An 18,814-nucleotide genomic window follows, 5' to 3' on the forward strand; every position below is an offset into this window, starting at 1 on the left:
ATCTGCCAAACACATTAGGTACATTTATCTTAAAATTAGGCAAACGGATGCAGCCTCAGCAAAACTTACTTAAAATACTTAAAATAAATCTATACATAGATAAGGAAGTATATTAATATTAATAATAAATAAATAAATGCATATAATTTATATTAGGGCAGAAACATATAAATAAGAATAATATATAAATAATAATAATACCCACCTCCACCTGGGTTCAGTGCACAAATTGCAATAATATTAGATACTAAACAATTGAAAAATATTCATTGTAATACGAAACGATAGTCGTATTCATTTGGTATTAGAATTTTGTCTTATGACATACTTACGTATGCAAATATATGGATACACTAGCTTTCCACCCGCGGCATCATCCGCGCAGTAAAGAAAAACCCGCATAGATCCCACTCCCGTGGGATTTCCGGGATAAAATCTATCCTATGTCCCGGGGTAAAAAGTAGCCTAACTATGTCCTTTCTCGGGTATCAAAATATCTCTATACAAAATGTCATGCAAATTGGTTCAGTAATTAACGCATGATTGAGTAACAGACAGACAGACAGACTTACTTTCGCATTTATAATATTAGTATGGATTGCTTGGATTAATAAAAAAAAAAAAATATTAAAAATCCGGATGGACGTCGTCAACAATCCGTTATCGCCCCATTCAATAAATACTGAACCTATGTTCAAATGTAATTTTTTTGAGTAAAACGAAAAGAAAATCTGTAATTAAATTTTTACTTTGATTTGATCGAATTAAATTCATCAAAACAAAATGTCAATCATCGCGGTTTAACAACCGAAAGCAAAAAAAAAGGTTCACAAAATATTCCATATGTAATGAATACTTTTAAATGTTTAGGAACTTACCTACAGTAATTATCTACATATTAAAAGTAATATTGCACGTCAAAACGGTTTGTTTTTTTCCTATGTTAATGTTAATTGCCAAAGCGCTTACATTTTACTCATCATAATATCAGCCGATAATATTTATCTAGTAGCTAGGTCAGAAAACGATCTTTCTACGAGATTTACTAAATTTAGATTGATCATAAATATAATATAATACATACATTGTGAAATATTAATAAATTATCATCAGTTATGTACAACCAAAACCCTTGGTTTATAAAATACCTTAAACTCGTTCAAAATATCTAACATTTTCTGCGAAGTAATTTAAAAGTCGAATTAAATAAATTGCGATAAAATAACTCAATTATAATGTACTAGCTTACCGCCCGCGGCTTCGCCCGCTTTCTCTAAAACGATTTGAGATTTAAACTATCCTATCTTTTAAGTTGGAACGAACTGCACATGGTGTGCGATTTTATTATAATCGGTTAAGTGGTTTAGGAGATTTATATAATATATTAAGATTTTATTTTAAACAAATAACTAATTATATATTTTATTTTTATCATGGACTGTGTGAACCATGAGTTTTATTTAGGTAGGTATTACGCTTAAAAACAGGAAAACGATACAGTTGCAGGTAGGCCAGGTACACACATTACACAAGGATTATTGTTTTACTTGGAATCTTTATATGTATGTATAATAATTTTTCCCGTTTTAAATATTTTAAGATTTTTCTTAATAATAAAATACCAACTTAAGTATAACCTCGTCGAGGTTCAGTCGATTTTGATAGCCTATTCCTTTAACGAGTGATGCGTGCAGTATGTATATACTCAAAAAGTATGTCCTCTAAACGGGGGTCATAGTACTATAGTCATATTATCAAAAATTGTATGCACAGACCGTCCTTAAGATAAGGTCAGTATTGTAGTGGAATCTCAACGCTCTGCGAGCAAGAACACTGTCAAGTCTGAAGGCTAACCACTTGTGCAATGTTTGTACCAATGACAATCATATTTGTTTACAATTTATTAGGCAGACGTAATAATGTGACGTTGCATTTAATTTTTTACCTAGCTCGACTTTTACTTTTGTAGAAAGGCCTGCATTCTTCTTCCTCTTATTAAGGTGACTGTTTAAAAGTGCGATCTTCTATTAATTGTCTTCTGCACTGTGGAGAAAAAGTACAGCCTGTCCTCGTGAAATTTTATTAGTTTTTTAATTTGATACCACAAAAGTCGCCTTTTTTAAAACGCCCTTTCGAAAATTCAATGCCTCATGCGTTTAATTTAATATGACTTTAATATAGTTATTTATACCACACTGACACATTCTTAGAAAACTGTTACAGTCAATTATTATACACTAGCAAAAATTATAGGTTGTCCAGCACAAATTAACAGCTTTAACAACAGAAGTACCGCTAGAACAACAAACAATAATTATTGAACTGTACCTACGTATAACAATGTAGATAATACCCTATATTTACAAATTATTGCTTATTTCTAGCCATATTTATTGTAACACATTGATAAATAATTTGACATAGGGCAATGATGTAGAACTCTTTAACCGACATACAAGTTTTTTTAAGCCACTTCAAGTATTTCTTGTAATAATTTGCTTGCTATTAACACATAATACATAATGCTGTATACTCGTTATGGCAATATATTTATGTTCTAACTTACTATTATTAAGATATCTTTAGTTGATATCATATTTATAAACATAATATTTTAATTATTTTGTTGTAGTACTCGTAATGACAAACTACACGCTTTCTTCATTGTAGTTAATGAAACAATAAGATTGTTTATAATAATAATTTTAATCAAAATACTTAACTAGGTACACCAAGATTTTTTTTAGTTCATATTTTTGATAACTACGTCTTATAAGTCTCGTGCCTCTACTTAGGGGTATTGTATTCGTATTCATTATTCAAAAGGCACAGAAATTCCTACGATGCTTTATTGCTCTCGATAAATTACAAATAGCTATTTCTTCCAGACAACCGGTTGACGGTTGTATGGGGAGAATTTAAATATAGCCGGCTACTCACGTACAGGGGCAATATTGGAATTTGACCCTTAATTGCCTCGTTAATTGTGACCTGTATAGGCTTGAAGGGGAAATTTAAAGACAAACTAAAAATCTCCGACCGCCGCGCCGTACAACCGAGATTGTTCCTGTACGTGAGTAGCCGGCTTAAAGGACAATCATTATGGATAGGATCTCGAAGAAGTTCACTTTTTTCCAGTTAAAACTATGAAACACTGTATTTGAGCCAATTCGAGCATATAATTATTTATGTCAGATTTGTCCTATAATTTGTCACTATAATAACCGCTATTTATGGTAGCGCACACTAATTCATTCATACTGCAATAATTCCTGCCTAGCTGACGAAGCCATTGTAGTAGACCTGCAGAATATACTCATGCCCATATAATAACCGTATTTTTCTACCGCAATTTTGCTATTGCGCCAATTGTGATGACATTGTTGACTCTACATAAGTTATTGATACAATTCATCATCTCAATAAAACCTGCCATCTATTAGCTTGTTAAATCTATAGACATTTTTGGCTCTTACATTTTTTCAAAGTAATATACCTAATGGTTATAAGATGAAGGTCGTATTATTTTACTTCAGAGATGAGATTATGTGATCAAATATTAGATAATATGTATAACCTAAATGTAACTTCTAATACTGTTTTTGTTCCAAATATTTTCTGTTTAGCTATTTTCCGTCAGAGTATCAACAAAACGCTTGAAACAAATATGTCGAGTGTCGATAGCATAACGTGTCGTAAACATCGTATTTGAATTTGATCTCAATGAAATCAAAGTACCTACTTATCTCTTGAATATGGCATTAGACTTTCTGATTTAAAACTGTGAAAACACGTTTATTCCTATGTTCTCTGTAATTAGTAAACATGTAATAAACATTTTTTCACTGGTATCTATACTAATATTATAAAGCTAAACAGTTTGTTTAAACGCGCTAATCACTCATTTCATTTCACTCGGAAAATAAGTGTAAAAAACATAAACAGCTGAATATAAATATTATATTCTTTCTTCAATCACGTTTATTTGAATTAAAACCGGTTTAAATTGATTAAAAAGTGGATACTTATACGTAAAGATTATAATATTATTGAATTTGATTTGGCTAAATGCTCTTAAAATATAATCTTATCTCATGTCGTATATATTCTGTGAAGTCTGAATTACCTCATCTTTTATCTTTTACTGAGAATTTATAACATATATTTTACTGTTTTGTGTTTAATTTTAAACAGTTCAAATAAAATGTTTGCAGAGTGCAGCTCTATCATAATTGTGTTAGAAAACTTTCCATGCAAATTTTTTAATGTTATGATTATTGTATCGATGTTTAGAATGAAGCCACTCGTTAAAGAGGATCTAAATCCTAAACAATGATCAATAAAACAAAATGATACGTGATCTGCGTACGATCACTTCATGTCATATAATATACCATTTAATTTCTATTTTCCTCTAACAATCACGCATATATCTAACTTTTCAAGGCTTTATGTCAACAATCTCATCAAGAACATAATAAATACAGGATACAGGTGTTTATCACGTTTTTACTAAGCGTTTTTACACATTAAGAATATTAAAGTAATAAAAAGTAACAACATTATAATATTAAAAAAGGTTATAATTATCGTTGTATAAAGAGTAAAATTAATTAAATTTAATTTATATGAGAACTTTTGCGTGTAATAAATGGAAAAACCGAAGATTTTTTTGCTTAAATATAAATCAAGAATACACAAAATAACTAGGTATAAGTAATATCTTTTCTTTTTATGTCAGTGCAAGCAAAGAGGCACCACCGCCATTACACTAGTAACACTGGTAGCGTTACAGGTGCTTTGCCGACCCGCTCTTTTCTGGAAGGCCCCAATGTCGTAGGTACTGTTTTATAACTTAAATAAAATCTTTCTTACTGAGTTACATAATAATGCTTATCGAAATTCCAAAACAGCCTCCATGTTAGCAGAGCGTATATAATAAAATTCGATTGAGTGCATATCACAAATTCTTGGCAACGAATCGTAAAGAAATAATCATGATTTTCCACAACCAAAACGCCTATGCCAATCATAATATTACTTTGTTATAAAATTCGTATTACAATGTTAGTTACCATACTCCTCCAAAACGACTGGACCGATTTTCATCAAATTTTGTGTACCTGTTTTTATGTGTTTTAATTGTTTTTTTTTTATTGTAACCCCGGCAAAGGAGCAGGTGACCTACTTGATGGTAGGTGATGGTCGCCGCCCATGACAATTCACAGCATTAGGGAACGTATTGCCTGCCGGTTTTGAGGTGGAAGAAGGCTTTTGATGTGGGTGTAGGCTTTTTTATTGTAGGTTCCCATGTCATACTAGTTGGGGAACACGGATAGGATTAAGATTGATTTTAGGATTATGTATCTATAATATATTTTCTAACTTCTTCCTTTATACATATTAATTTTGCTTCGGTAGGTATCGGTTACGTCATTTATGTTAAACGTGCTTAAAATGTGCTTAAACTATTAGTTATGCACATACTTAATTAAAATTAAATAAAAAATCTGTAGTTTTCCTATACTTAATACGGAATTTTATTTTAAAATGTTCCTTGATATTTTAGCAAATTTAGATTCACGCTTTTTGTGTAGAGCAAAATAAAATTAATTATATCTTTAAAATAATAACTAGGCATACTGATTTTATCAAGATATAATATTGAATTTTCCATAGCAGGGGTTTCCCGACCTTAACCTCTTATTTGTACCTACCTATTAGAAGGATCGAAGTGGTGACATATACCTAAGTTTTTACCTCATAGAACAAGATATTAACATCGCAAAATTATTTCTATAAACATAATATGATTTTGAATTTTATACCTGAAGAAATAAAACAAATAGAAATAAATTAGAAAATAAAAGTTAAAAACACGTTTGACTACATGTGACGATAATTCCAAATTCCAAAATTTAACCGTTATATCCAAAAGGACGCAACAACAAACAAAAAAAAAACAAAAAAGTTTAATGCTTCTCATAACTACATTGAAAACAAACAGTAGATGCAATACAATTTAAAAAATATTATTATCTTTTTACATTTCAAAGGTAATCAATTGGTCACATATGAAATAATTACGACATTGTTTCGTTTCTGGCTATGTTTATTTCGCTGGAAATAACTACTATTTCAATGAGTCTGCTACATTGACAACGAAAAAAAAAAGATTTTATAGATTATAGAGTTTTCCGTTTCCTGTTCGAAAAAAAATGAGAATTTATTACAATATAAGTACTAACAATTAATATTGTAAAAGTATATAAATAAAAAGGCTACTAAAACAATTTATACAAGCCAATGTTTCCCTAGCTAGGTTACTGGGCAGCCTGTGTTCAGGAGAAACAGCTTGCCTTTAAAATAAATTCACAAAAAGCCTCTTTGCAAGTACTTAATTATAAATTACAATTGGTTACAATAGAGAGTAAGAGATAAAAAAATGGATAAATTTAAGCTGTATAAGATATATTTATTTAGTGTTAACTTAATAGTAATGAACGAAGACTTAAATAAGTTGATTTAACACAACACAAAATGCCTTATTTTATAATATAACCTGAATAAAAAAAAATGTTGACATGACCACATTAAGTTGGTAATGCGCGGGAAAATATTCTCAACACGGTAACTAGCTATACAATAAACAATTAAATTACAGTACTAATGTTTGTAATTTAATTGCAATTACGGGTATCGTATGACATGGCAACATTGGGATAATCGCGTAGTTTTTAATTCTAAAATTACTATGAAAAATATCTTGCTAATGACCATATTTAATGTTGTTATTTTAAATTTATTATTTCCCTGATATGTACCGTTATTAACCAGAAGTTTTATCATTTAGTCCTCTTGTTATTTTATTGATTTTACTTACTGGTACTATTTTTACACTCATACATTATCTTATAATGCTTAGTGAAGTGTCCAAATCTATAATTCATTCGAATATTTCAATACAAAGTCATTGAGATAATATTACTACGTATGGAGGAGACACCACGAACAAAATCTGTGCGCCATTTTTTTTCTCTAAGTTTTAAAATTATTATCTGGTTAGGTACTTAGTACTTACCGATGAAAGTTAATATTCCTTTGCACTTTTCCGTATTATTTGTATTATTTGTGCAATATTGTAGCGCACGAAGGCATATTTGATGCGTTTCACTTTAAAACAAATAAAAAATGAGCGTGCAGTTACGCCATAAGGCGTATGTTGAGCGGAACATAAGTGATGTAGGCGGTGTCGTCTCCATATGTATATCTCAATGTACAAAGTAAACAATGTATTGTGGCGGTAGATATTGCAATAGATATTATTTTTCGAATGGTATGTTTTTCAAATCAATATTACAAACCGATCGAGTGCTTACTGCTTTGATTTAGTTAAAAAACAAATAAGACACAGACTCCCGACCGTACAGCAACATATTTATCGATTAAGGGGTCAATCACAGTCGCATTTCGGACCTTTAAAGAGCGCAGACTAAAAAATCGAAGACATAATAAAAACGTGGGTAATGCAAATCACCCATTGTAGTCATTGTGAGCGGTAATGTGTTTAAATGGAGGAAATGACCACTCATCATATCACAGGGCCGTGGAGATTCGTCCTGCTCATGTACTTACTTCTTATCAACATAAATCTTACGCTCAAATGCAATTACGAATGCATGACACGCGAATGCTTTACCACGATTATTTCTTAAAGATAAAACGTTGCAGTGATATTTTGTAACATGAAAATATTGTATAGTTACCATCTATTACCATAGATACTGTTATTAGCGTTAGCTACTATTAAGTATTCTGTACTACGAGTATAATGCTGTACTAGTAATTAGTAGTAGTATTACCGTCCAGCATCATAATCTTTACTAATATTATAAAGCTGAAGAGTTTATTTGTTTGTTTGTTTGAAAGCGCTTTTATTGGATCAATGATGTTAGTTAATTTGACAGCTCTTGCGAAGTATAAAGTAGAAAGATTCAGACAGACATACGAGACATCAGACAGTTAATCTTAATCTAACTGTCTGCTTAAAGGGCAAAGCTGTATTAAGCATTGAAATCTTCGATCAACGATATTGGAAGATATAATAAAAGAAAACTTTATGTATGAACTATGATGCACCTTGGTAGGTCAGGAGATCGATAAAATATTCATATTTATAAAGTACTAGCTTTCCACCCGCAGCTTCGCCCGCGCAGTCAAAGAAATACCCGCAAAGTTCCCGTGGGATTGCCGGGATAAAACCTATCCTATTTCCCGGGGTAAAAAGTAGCCAATGTCCTTTCTCAGATATCAAAATACCTCTATACCAAATTTCATAATTTCATGCAAATTGCTGATTGAGTAACAGATAGACAGACAGAGTTACTTTCGCATTTATAATATTAGTATGGATGTCCTACTAATATTATAAATGCGAAAGTTTGTGAGGATGGATGTTAGTGTATGTGTAGGTGTGTATGTTTGTTACTCTTTCACACAAATACTACTGAACCGATACCTGTTCCACGGCAACGCGGGGACTATGCGGGTTTTTTCTTGGAAAACCCGGGCGAAGCCGCGGTCAGAAAGCTTATAATATTTTTATAATATTGTACTCTATACCCATTCTCACACCATAGCTCTCATATAAAAACCTTATGCTGACTTCAAACATATATTTATCTCCTTTCCATGTATTTAGTCCCCAATTAAGTAATTATTTTAACTTAACTTAAATATTATCATTAATCTATACATATAATAAAATCGTAGGAAAGTCAAAACTGTACATTGAATATTTTTTTAAAAGAATACATAATCCATGATCTATAATCGATATAGAAGCCAAAAATACAGTTTTTAGAATTTTTGTCTGTTTGTCTGTTTGTCTGTTTGTCTGTTTGTCTGTAAGTTTGTCCGAGCTAATCTCGAAAAGTACCGCATAGATTGACTTCAAATTTTGCATGAATATTACTAACAGGTCGGGTGAGGCTTTTATATACACATTATCATGCTATCACCTCCGGGGGAGGAGCTGTGAACCTTTATTTTTCTTACGTATTCCGTGTATTACACAGCGTACAATCTAAAGACTCATGTTTAAATGTTGTTTTTGGGTAAGCCACGCTATTATCTAGCTTTTCACTATAAAAACTACGTCATTTACGTAATTTTGGCAGAGAAACAGTTAAATGAATCTTAGCAGTATTAAGACAAATTTGAAACAGCGCCATCTATGAAATGTTATAAAAATCAAACACACGTTAACTATTGGAAATTAATAATCAAATGACGCATATATAAATGTTGTTTGACAATATCCAGATTGACAATATAAAAAATATGCCATTTAAGTAACTTGGGAAGAGAAACATAGTTTTAAAAAGAAAGTTGTATAATGTTAATTTTGTAACAGCGCCATCTATGAGATTTCGTTTAAAATCAAATCAATTTACATGTTAACACTACTGAACACAATGTTAAAAATTAATAATTTAAATATAATTATGTTATTTATTTATTTAACTCTTTAACCCATATCTTCCGTTCCCTATAAGATATATTTCGTGTAAATAATAAATATACTACATTTTTTTTAAAGTGAGGGTAGATGTTTATTATTTTAAGTAAAACTAGACACCATTATCTACAGTAAAATCTAATGATTGTGTTCATTAGCTACAATTTTAAAAATCTTCGTGTTTTATAAATTTACTAGCTTACCGCCCGCGGCTTCGTCCGCTTTGTCTAAAACCTAATAAATTATATACTAAAACCTTCCTCTTGAATCAGTCTATCTATTAAACAACCGCATTAAAATCTGTTGCGAAGTTTTAAAGATTTAAGCATACAAAGGGACATAGGGACAGAGAAAGCGACTTTTTTATACTATGTAGTGATATTTATAAAGCAATTGAATGCCATAAAACCAAAAATATCAAATGCAATCTTCGTGTTTTGTGAATTTTCACCATCATGCGTTCCCACAAAAGGTAAGTTGTTACTTATAGGTATTTATTTTTTATAATGATAGCAATTCATGTTTTTTGTTGGTATTATATTATTACACTTTTAGGATGAAATAATAAAATGATGAATGCTTTTATTATTTTGAGGTGCATTGGGAACAGTAGTTTTTGATAAAATTTTATTGTAGCTTTTTTATAGATTTACAGTTAACTTTTGATTTTTTTATTTACAGATTCAATGCTCATAAAATTATATCGCCTTTGGAAGACGATTTCTGCTGATATTTTTACTACACCACTTGAAAATTGATGATTTGATGATAAAGATAGTAGCAGCGAGGATTAAGTGGAAATTAGTAATCATCCGCTTCGTCAATTTTTGACTGAAGTTAATGTCTAACGTCCCATGATTCAATCATTGGAAGTATCTCGGGAAATTTTGGAGGATATTTTTCAGGAAGGAGAGGAGGGGCAGCCAACCACATATCAAATTACTATGTTTTAGTACCGAAAAAAATGTTATTGCCAAATGAAACGTAAATTTTGCACTCACATCTTTACAAGTAATGTTTTTATTTTGACTTTGCGGTTATCTGATTATAATATTTATCGTTATGGCTATCGAGGTACCGACCGACCGTACTGGGATCAGAGTACATGATATACAGTTCATCATCCAGAATTGCTAAGAGCATTTTCACAATCGTATTTGAATCGTAGTTGCTTCATTTATTTATTTTTAATCATTTTACATAATATTATGTTTTATATTTTATAAATATATTATTTTCATTATTTAAGTAGATAAAATAAATTATGTAACGATTTTATAAGAAAACACATTATATTTATTAGGCGACGGTGATTTCTTCCAATAATTGTAATGAGCATTTCCGCATGCAAGTTGTATCGTAGTTTAGATATATCATAGTTTTTACATATTAAAGTTCCAACAAAACCCTCAAATTTTTGAGTAGAGTTGAGCAATATAATTTGAAAAATGTGCCGTGTTAAGTATTATAGAAAAGGTTAGTTCGTTGGTAATTATTATTTCTTCTTCATTTATATGTTGTTAGTAAAAATAAACTTTGACTAACGGTCAATGTAGTCAAAGTATATTTTAACTAATACTACTTAATATCTATTATGCTTATGTTCAGTATTTATCTGTATTATTATTGCTTGACAATTAATATATTTTCATGTCGTATACCAAATTATAAACATAAGTTTGATGTGTAATTAGCTGGATTTATTTTTACACACTTACTGACTTATATTTTATGTTAAAAGAGTGTTAATAGTGTAAATCATATTTTTTCACAATTAAAAATAATCCTTTTTTATGATGGTGTTGGCATTGAATTAAACCGCGCTGTCGTTTCGTTCACAAAGAGTGATGTTATGGGGAGCATATTCGGTCCCTCACGGCAGATCGGGGCGGTATGACGCGAAGTGGTGACAGCGTTGTCACTGTATCGCTTGCCACGCGCGCTGGTCAACAGACTTATACGATAGTTCAGTTTTGTATTAAGATCGCTGTGACAACGAACCCGTGAGACAACCAAACCCGGTCTCCCCTAGACCGAAACCTCCACCGAGAGGGTATGACGTCTCACAGCTGATCGCAAACGGCATATTGTACTATCCCGTGAGACCGAAACCCTCACTGAGAGGGAATTACGTCTCACTACTGATCACGACAGTCATATTTTATCTCGAGAATCTGAAACTTTACTCAATATGAAGACCGTTTGACAAATGATAGGGTGCATCATAATATTATTCGATCTCTTGAAGATGAACATGAGCATAAGCAATGACTAGAGTAGGGACGCGAATATTACAATTATTATATGAGACAAGAACGATTAATAAGTTTGTTTAATGAAAGATTAAGAATTGAAACTATTCGGTCTCTGGAAACGTACGAATAGCGAGAGGCCCGTCTTACTGCAGACAGATTTCGTCATAGTCTTAATGACTTGAGGTAAACAATCTACGGTGGTGTGGTCTGACAAATATAAAAGTGGGTTTGCTTATAACCTCACAATTGATTACAGATCATCTTCTGTATATGCGATATTAACGTAGTATGTTCTTTTAAGTAATGCTTTAAGTGTAGTAAGGAGTCGGCTTTCGTTTGAAGATACACCGGAACCTTTGAAATCACTACTTTTAGAGGAACATACTGTGCAATGTAAACTGTTATTAGACAATATTCGCTCTTATAGTAGTGCGTTTCAAATGATCCTTCGGTGCTCAATAATTATCAGAAGGTCCGTTAATGCTTACTTTTAAGATACAAGGTCAAGTTTACCATTTTATAGGATCCCTTTTGCCTGAAGGGCAACCTAAGTTTGTTTAAATATATTTTGTATTCGACTACAACGAATAGTGGAATACAAGAAATCAATATTTCTCAAATTTAAAACTGAACTCATTTCACAATTTTAGAACAGGTTAATTCGTATGTATGCAGTTTTAAATCGACATTAGAAGCTTTTCCTCAAGATGGTGATATCGGCACTCAGGAACTCCCTGGACGTGTTATAACGCCCAGGCCACAGTATTACAATTTTTCCTACAGTAGGGCGGCGAATGTATTTTCGCATAGCAACGGAGGGGAACTCGCGGGGGGTCAAGTGACGCGGGCCACGTACCACAAACATGCTTAGTTTGTGGTACCAAGCGCGAAAGATAGTCATAGAAATCGTGTTTTTAGTAAATTTACTATGTAAACTAACGTAATTTAATACTTAGGTACATATTCTATAATGGTGTGTTCAAACTGTTAATCTACATTTAATTTAGATTATTATTTGATACTAAGTAATGTTGAATTTAAATCACATTCATTCATGTTTTCTTCAGATTTTAAGATTTTCCTATCAGAGTGTTCAATTTTAATGTAGTTAAATTTTATAAGAGACAATAATTAAGAACATTTTAAAGTAAAGTGTCACGTATTTTTTTTTAAACGACGAATGACGAAAAACGACGTAATCGCGGACGAAGTCGCGGGCAACAGCTAGTTATTTTTAAAACATTAAGGCTAATTAATTACCCGCATAGTTCCCGTTCCCGTGGGATTTCCGGGATGAAACCTATGTGTTAATCTAAGTTACCCTCTTAGAGGGTGAAATTTAGCACACATATAGAGGGTCCCTCTATATGTGTGCTTAATTTCACTGTAATCGGTTCAGTAGTATTTGCGTGAAAGAGTAACTGACCAATTCAGACACTCGTGACCCGCCAGAGCAATCGAAGGATGCGGGTTCGAGTCCCGCCTCGTGATAGATTTTTTTCTATTCTTTATAAATGTATATTTATAAAGCATTTGAATGCCATAAAATCAAAAATATAAATTCAACAAAAAAAGGTCGTGTTCCATCGTTACAATATTGTATTCACTGAAAAGTGCTTCATATTGGTTGAGATGGTTGTTAATCATCTCAATAGATGGCGCGCGGTGTGTCCCTTAAGACACATAAAACTGAAAGAATAGAATAAATTCGATTGCTCTGGCGGGTCACGAGTGGCTGAATTGGTCAGGCATCCGCCCCGGAATGGCGCGAAAGGATGCGGGTTCGAGTCCCGCCTCGTGATCGAATTTTTTCTATTCTTTATAAATTTAGGATTTGTATTTATTAAAAATTTTCATTGCTCGAATCTGTGAAGACAAATAGTTTAATGGAACCGGCAAAAGTGCTAGTTGTATATATAAAATCGTTTATAAACAGCCGAAAAAATTGAAAATACGCAATTATTGAAAGTCTTTACCCAACTAATTGCATAAATTATTATCTTAACATTTCTCGCATCATCTCATCGCTAAGCGAATATTTCAACGCAATATTTCCATTGCGTACAAAATCGTACAAAATAGTAGATAAATATGCACCAGTTTTATTTACCGGAAGTTTACGTTTTTTCAGATGAAGTCGAAGGAAAAAGTGAAGGTGAGCCACATCAGCGGCAGCGCGGTGTCTCTTGGAGACAGGTAGGCATAGTTGCTTACTTCCTAATGCTTATAGTAAAAAATAATCTATTTTATACAATTATTCTTCCATTACAATGATGTTTATTTAGGTAATTGCATGAAAAAAGCTTTGGGGGTTAGGCGGTCAGCGAAAATTCAGCTATTCGGGCCTGAGGTAAGCGGTGAGGGGATCCGTGTTTAGTATGGAATCAACGTGCTCGAAACTAAAAATCGTAAGCGCCATTCACATTTTTATCAAAAAGCGAATGAGAATATTTAGTATTTTCTAAATCTAAAACAGTCAAGAAATCGAGAAGGTTTTCGAGATCTATGTATTTGTGATTTTACACGAATTATTATCGTAAAATAGGTACGTTTCAAGTAATGAGCATTTATTTATGATGTTTTAGAGGTAACTTCAGGATTTTTTTTTATCGAGTAAAATTTTTCCAATCGTGTTTCGGAAACAGTCATCCCATCGCACATACGTTTTGTAATACATATTAGAAATTTCAGTGTGAAAAAACTCAACAATATTTTCAATTATAGCTCATAGAAAACAGTCCATTTTGCCGTTTTCACCTACTAAGGGCCCTTAATATTTTATCTATTAATTATAGCTCTTGATCCATTTTATCTTTATATTATAGGAAATATATCTATGTGATTTATTTCCTAATATATCTACAATTTAAAACAATACTTGCTTGTTCATGAATAAGTTTGACCATTGCGGTCATGTCGCTTACTCTCGTTGATTTGATTTAAAAGAGATTGTATTAATGGTTCAATGTCTCACACAAAGATATTTCATATTGGTAAGAAGCAATAAACACCTTTCACATCTTTTAATCAGTCGAAAATCAAAATATTATGTCGGTAGTATAATACTTAGATAGATAGATAGATAGAAAACACTTTATTGCACACAAAAACAAAATTTACAGAAACGATATTATTATAATAAATGTACAATTTGGCGGCCTTATCGCTTAAAAGCGATTTCTTCCAGGCAACCTTGGGATATAGGAAAAATAAATCAGTAAAAAGGTAGATAGTGCATAAATACATACATATACAAGAAACTGTAATTATACATAGATAGATAACTTAAGAATCAAATAATATTATACAAAAATAAAATTAACTGCGTTAAAAACAACCGACTTCAAAAACGGAAAAGTAAAAAATAAAAAAGATTTGATATTATTAATTGCTACATATTATTTAGATGTGCTATTTATTAAATAGGTTTGATGTCGGTGCACGGGCTTAATACTAAGTGCTTAGTGTTTGGCACCGACTTCAAACCTATTTAATAAATAGCACATCTAAATAATATGTAGCAATTAATAATATCAAATCTTTTTTATTTTTTACTTTTCCGTTTTTGAAGTCGGTTGTTTTTAACGCAGTTAATTTTATTTCATACTTTTTAGTGTAATTTTCAACACGAATCAAACGAGCCCAAACTCGATAAAGTTGAGTCAATATATTACTGAGTTCCTATGGCCACCTTCCGATTCCATCATCAAATCAGCTCTATGTCATGATAATGTTTCATCGCTATCCAATTTACACACTTATACAAAATTTCAGCTCAATCGGTTTCCGGGAAGTGAATCAAAGTTACTTGCTACATTCCAATTAAGTCATCGAGTACAGACAAAAATGCTCATAAAATAAAAACTACTGGGCCTAGCCGAATAAAATTTTTATGGGACCAATTCGACACCATCCTGCATCGAACAAAAAAAGAATCACGTAAATCGGTTCAGAAACCTCGGAGTAATCGGTGTACATACATAAAAAAAAAAAAAAAAAAAAAAAAAATATACCGGCCGAATTGATAACCTCCTCCTTTTTTTTGAAGTCGGTTAACAAAGGAGAAATGAGCAGTATAGGAATACAAATATTAGAAGAGAGGAAAATAAATTTACATAAATAGAATATAACTAAATCAGCAAAGAACATAGACAAACAGCATTAAAGAGATAGATAGTAGTTCTTAACAAGAGTTTTAAAACTATATAAAGATTGGGCTTGCCTGATCGTTGTCGGGAGAGAGTTCCACAATCTTACGGCTTGTACGGTAAAAGAGCAATCGTAGAATTTGGAAGTGTGAACAGGCATACGAAGCGTTAGATTGTTGGAGGAACGGAGATTGAGTTCATGAGAAGACCCCATAAACACAAATCTTTTTTTCAAGTAGGAAGGAGTTCTAGGATCAAAAAGGATGGAGTATAATAAGGAAAGGATATGCATATTCCGGCGAAGACGGATAGGAAGCCATCTGAGCTGTGAGCGGAAATCGGAGATATGGTCGAATTTACGTAAACCAAAGATAAATCTAATTGCAAAATTTTGAAGACGTTCCAACTTGTTAAGGTGCTCCTCAGTAAGGTCTAAATAGCTTGCATCAGCGTAGTCAAGGATAGAAAGAAGCAAAGACTGCGCGAGCAAAATTTTCGTGGGTTTTGGTAGAAAATTGCGCAGTCGTCTTAACATCGAACCAACCCCAAAGATCTTACGGCTTACCTGTTGTACGTGTTCTGTCCACGATAGAGTTTGGTCAAACCATATGCCGAGATTTTTAACCGTCGGACTGTAGTCAACATCAACACCATCGATAGTAATTGCAGGCAGGTCTTCAAAAGAAACTCTAGATATGAAGTGAGGACTGCCTATTACTATTACTTGCGTTTTCGTTGGGTTAATTTTAAGTCCATACTGATGAGCCCATGTCACAATAGCACGCAGATCTTTATTGATACACTCAACAGCTTGTTCAAGATGCTCAAGACTTGCATGGGTGTAAATTTGTAAATCGTCTGCGTATAGATGGTAGAGAGAAGATAATTTACAAGTTATTGAATTAATAAATACGCTAAAAAGGAGTGGTGACAACACGCCGCCTTGAGGTACGCCAGCAGTGATATCGCACCAAGTTGAAAAATTATTATCAACACGGATACACTGCCGGCGACCATGTAGATAACTACGAAACCAGTCGATCACTGCAGGAGATATATTAAGAGAACTCAGCAATGCCAACAATATATCGAAATCAACGGTGTTGAAAGCATTGGAAAAGTCTATAAGAGTAAGAATTGTTAGTTGTTTATTATCCATTGCCAGACGAATATCATCTGTAACCTTGACAAGCGCAGTGACCGTACTATGACCGGCTCTGAAACCGGATTGTAAAGGATCTAATAAGGAGTGTTTCGTTAGAAAAAGGCACAGCTGTTGCTGTACTAGTTTCTCGAGGATTTTTGAAAGGAAGGGCAGGATTGAAATGGGACGATAATCGGAAAAGCTGGAAGGGTTAATCTTTTTCGGGAGAGGAACTACATGAGCGTCCTTCCAACTATCGGGGAAGCTAGCGGTTGAAATGGAGAAATTGAGGATATGTGATATGATAGGAGTGACTATGTCAAGGATAGGTAGGATCATAGTACGGCCAATGCCATCACAGCCCAAAGCATTCGAAGCAATGGACAATATGTTCTTTTTAATATCACTGTCAGTGAACGATGAGAAATTGAACGGAGGAAAACTAGGGGTCGGCAAAGATAAAAGAAAGTTAATAGTATCAAACTTAGTGTTGCTATCTAGAGGAGCAACCGAAGAAGTAAAGTGTTTATTTAATTGGTTCAGGTTGGTATTGAGAGGAATATTAGTATTAGATTTGCCAACTCCAAGGGATTTAAGAAATTTCCAGGTACTACTTGTGTTGCCGTTCTCAACAGATTTATGGAAGTGGCGTCGTTGCGCGTCTCTACACATCGTATTGCAGCGATTACGAAGAGTTTTATATTTCTCCCGGTTGAAGTCTGAGTTGTTCTGCTTGAACCTTGATTTAGCTAAATTCTTCTTGTGAACAAGCGATTTCAGCTCATCAGTAAGCCAAGGAGCCGGGGCATGTTTCATTTTAATAGCTCTAATGGGTGCATGGACGTCGTACAATTTTACAATAATAGTGTTGAAGACATCAACTTTAGTTGTCACTGTGTCGGCAGAGAAAACGGGAGACCAATCTATTTTTTGTGCATCTTCACATAGACGTTCTAAGTTCATATCACGAAAATTACGCTGTAGCAGAACCTTGTGCTTCTTTTTAGGAGGACGTAGGAGGTATGACAGGAAGATTAGGTCATGAAAGGAAAAGGCGTCGGCGGAACATTGCCCGTGTTTCGAAACATGGCTAGTGGAAGAGACAATAATTAAATCTAGGAAAGAAGGATTACAGCCAGGAGCAGAGTGGGTAGGATTAAGAGGAAGTATGTTTAAATCACAAGAGGAAACAACAGAGGAAAGTTTATGACTACGGGCATCATTTTTCAAGAGACAAGTATTGAAATCACCCATAATCAGTACGTGTTCATAGAGAGGGCGTAGGTTTTCAAGGATAGTTTCAAAGTTATGGAAATAATTGACAAGGAGAGAGGGAACATAGAAAACACCTAAAAGGATTTTTTTACTCGAAATATTTAATTCCAATAGGATATACTCGGCCGCATCATCTGGCGGTGGCTGAGGAGAAGTGCTGACGATAGAAAACGGTATGTCGTTGCGTAAGTAAATAGCAACTCCACCCCCTCCACGGCCGGTGCGGTCGTTACGTATCAAATTAAAACCAGGAAGGGAATAGGCAACGGAAGAAAGGCAGGGTTTAAGCCATGTTTCAGAAATAAGAAGGGCATGGATGGGAGCATTGGAAAAAGATGCAAGCAAATCATTGAAGTGGGCCGGAATACTTTGCGCATTTATATGGATAAGATTAAGGTTGTTAGGAACATTGGAAAAAGTGGAAGCAAGCGTTTTGTCGAGTGGTAAATACTCTGTGCTATGGAAACTATCA

At 33.0% G+C, this 18,814-nt stretch overlaps 1 protein-coding gene across 2 annotated transcripts in view; it reads left to right on the top strand.

Moving 5' to 3' along the window:
- The window catches only part of LOC123705195 (proton-coupled amino acid transporter-like protein CG1139), a 35,279-nt gene that overhangs the window by 3,580 nt on the left and 12,885 nt on the right, over positions 1–18,814 (top strand). For both annotated transcript variants that reach the window (XM_045653878.1, XM_045653879.1), the window contains exon 2: positions 13,907–13,971. In XM_045653878.1, coding sequence (XP_045509834.1) covers positions 13,907–13,971 — 65 coding nt within the window. The remainder of the gene's footprint in view (positions 1–13,906; positions 13,972–18,814) is intronic.

The sequence above is a fragment of the Colias croceus genome, chromosome Z (genome assembly GCF_905220415.1).
Source record: "Colias croceus chromosome Z, ilColCroc2.1".
Classification (NCBI taxonomy): domain Eukaryota; kingdom Metazoa; phylum Arthropoda; class Insecta; order Lepidoptera; family Pieridae; genus Colias; species Colias croceus.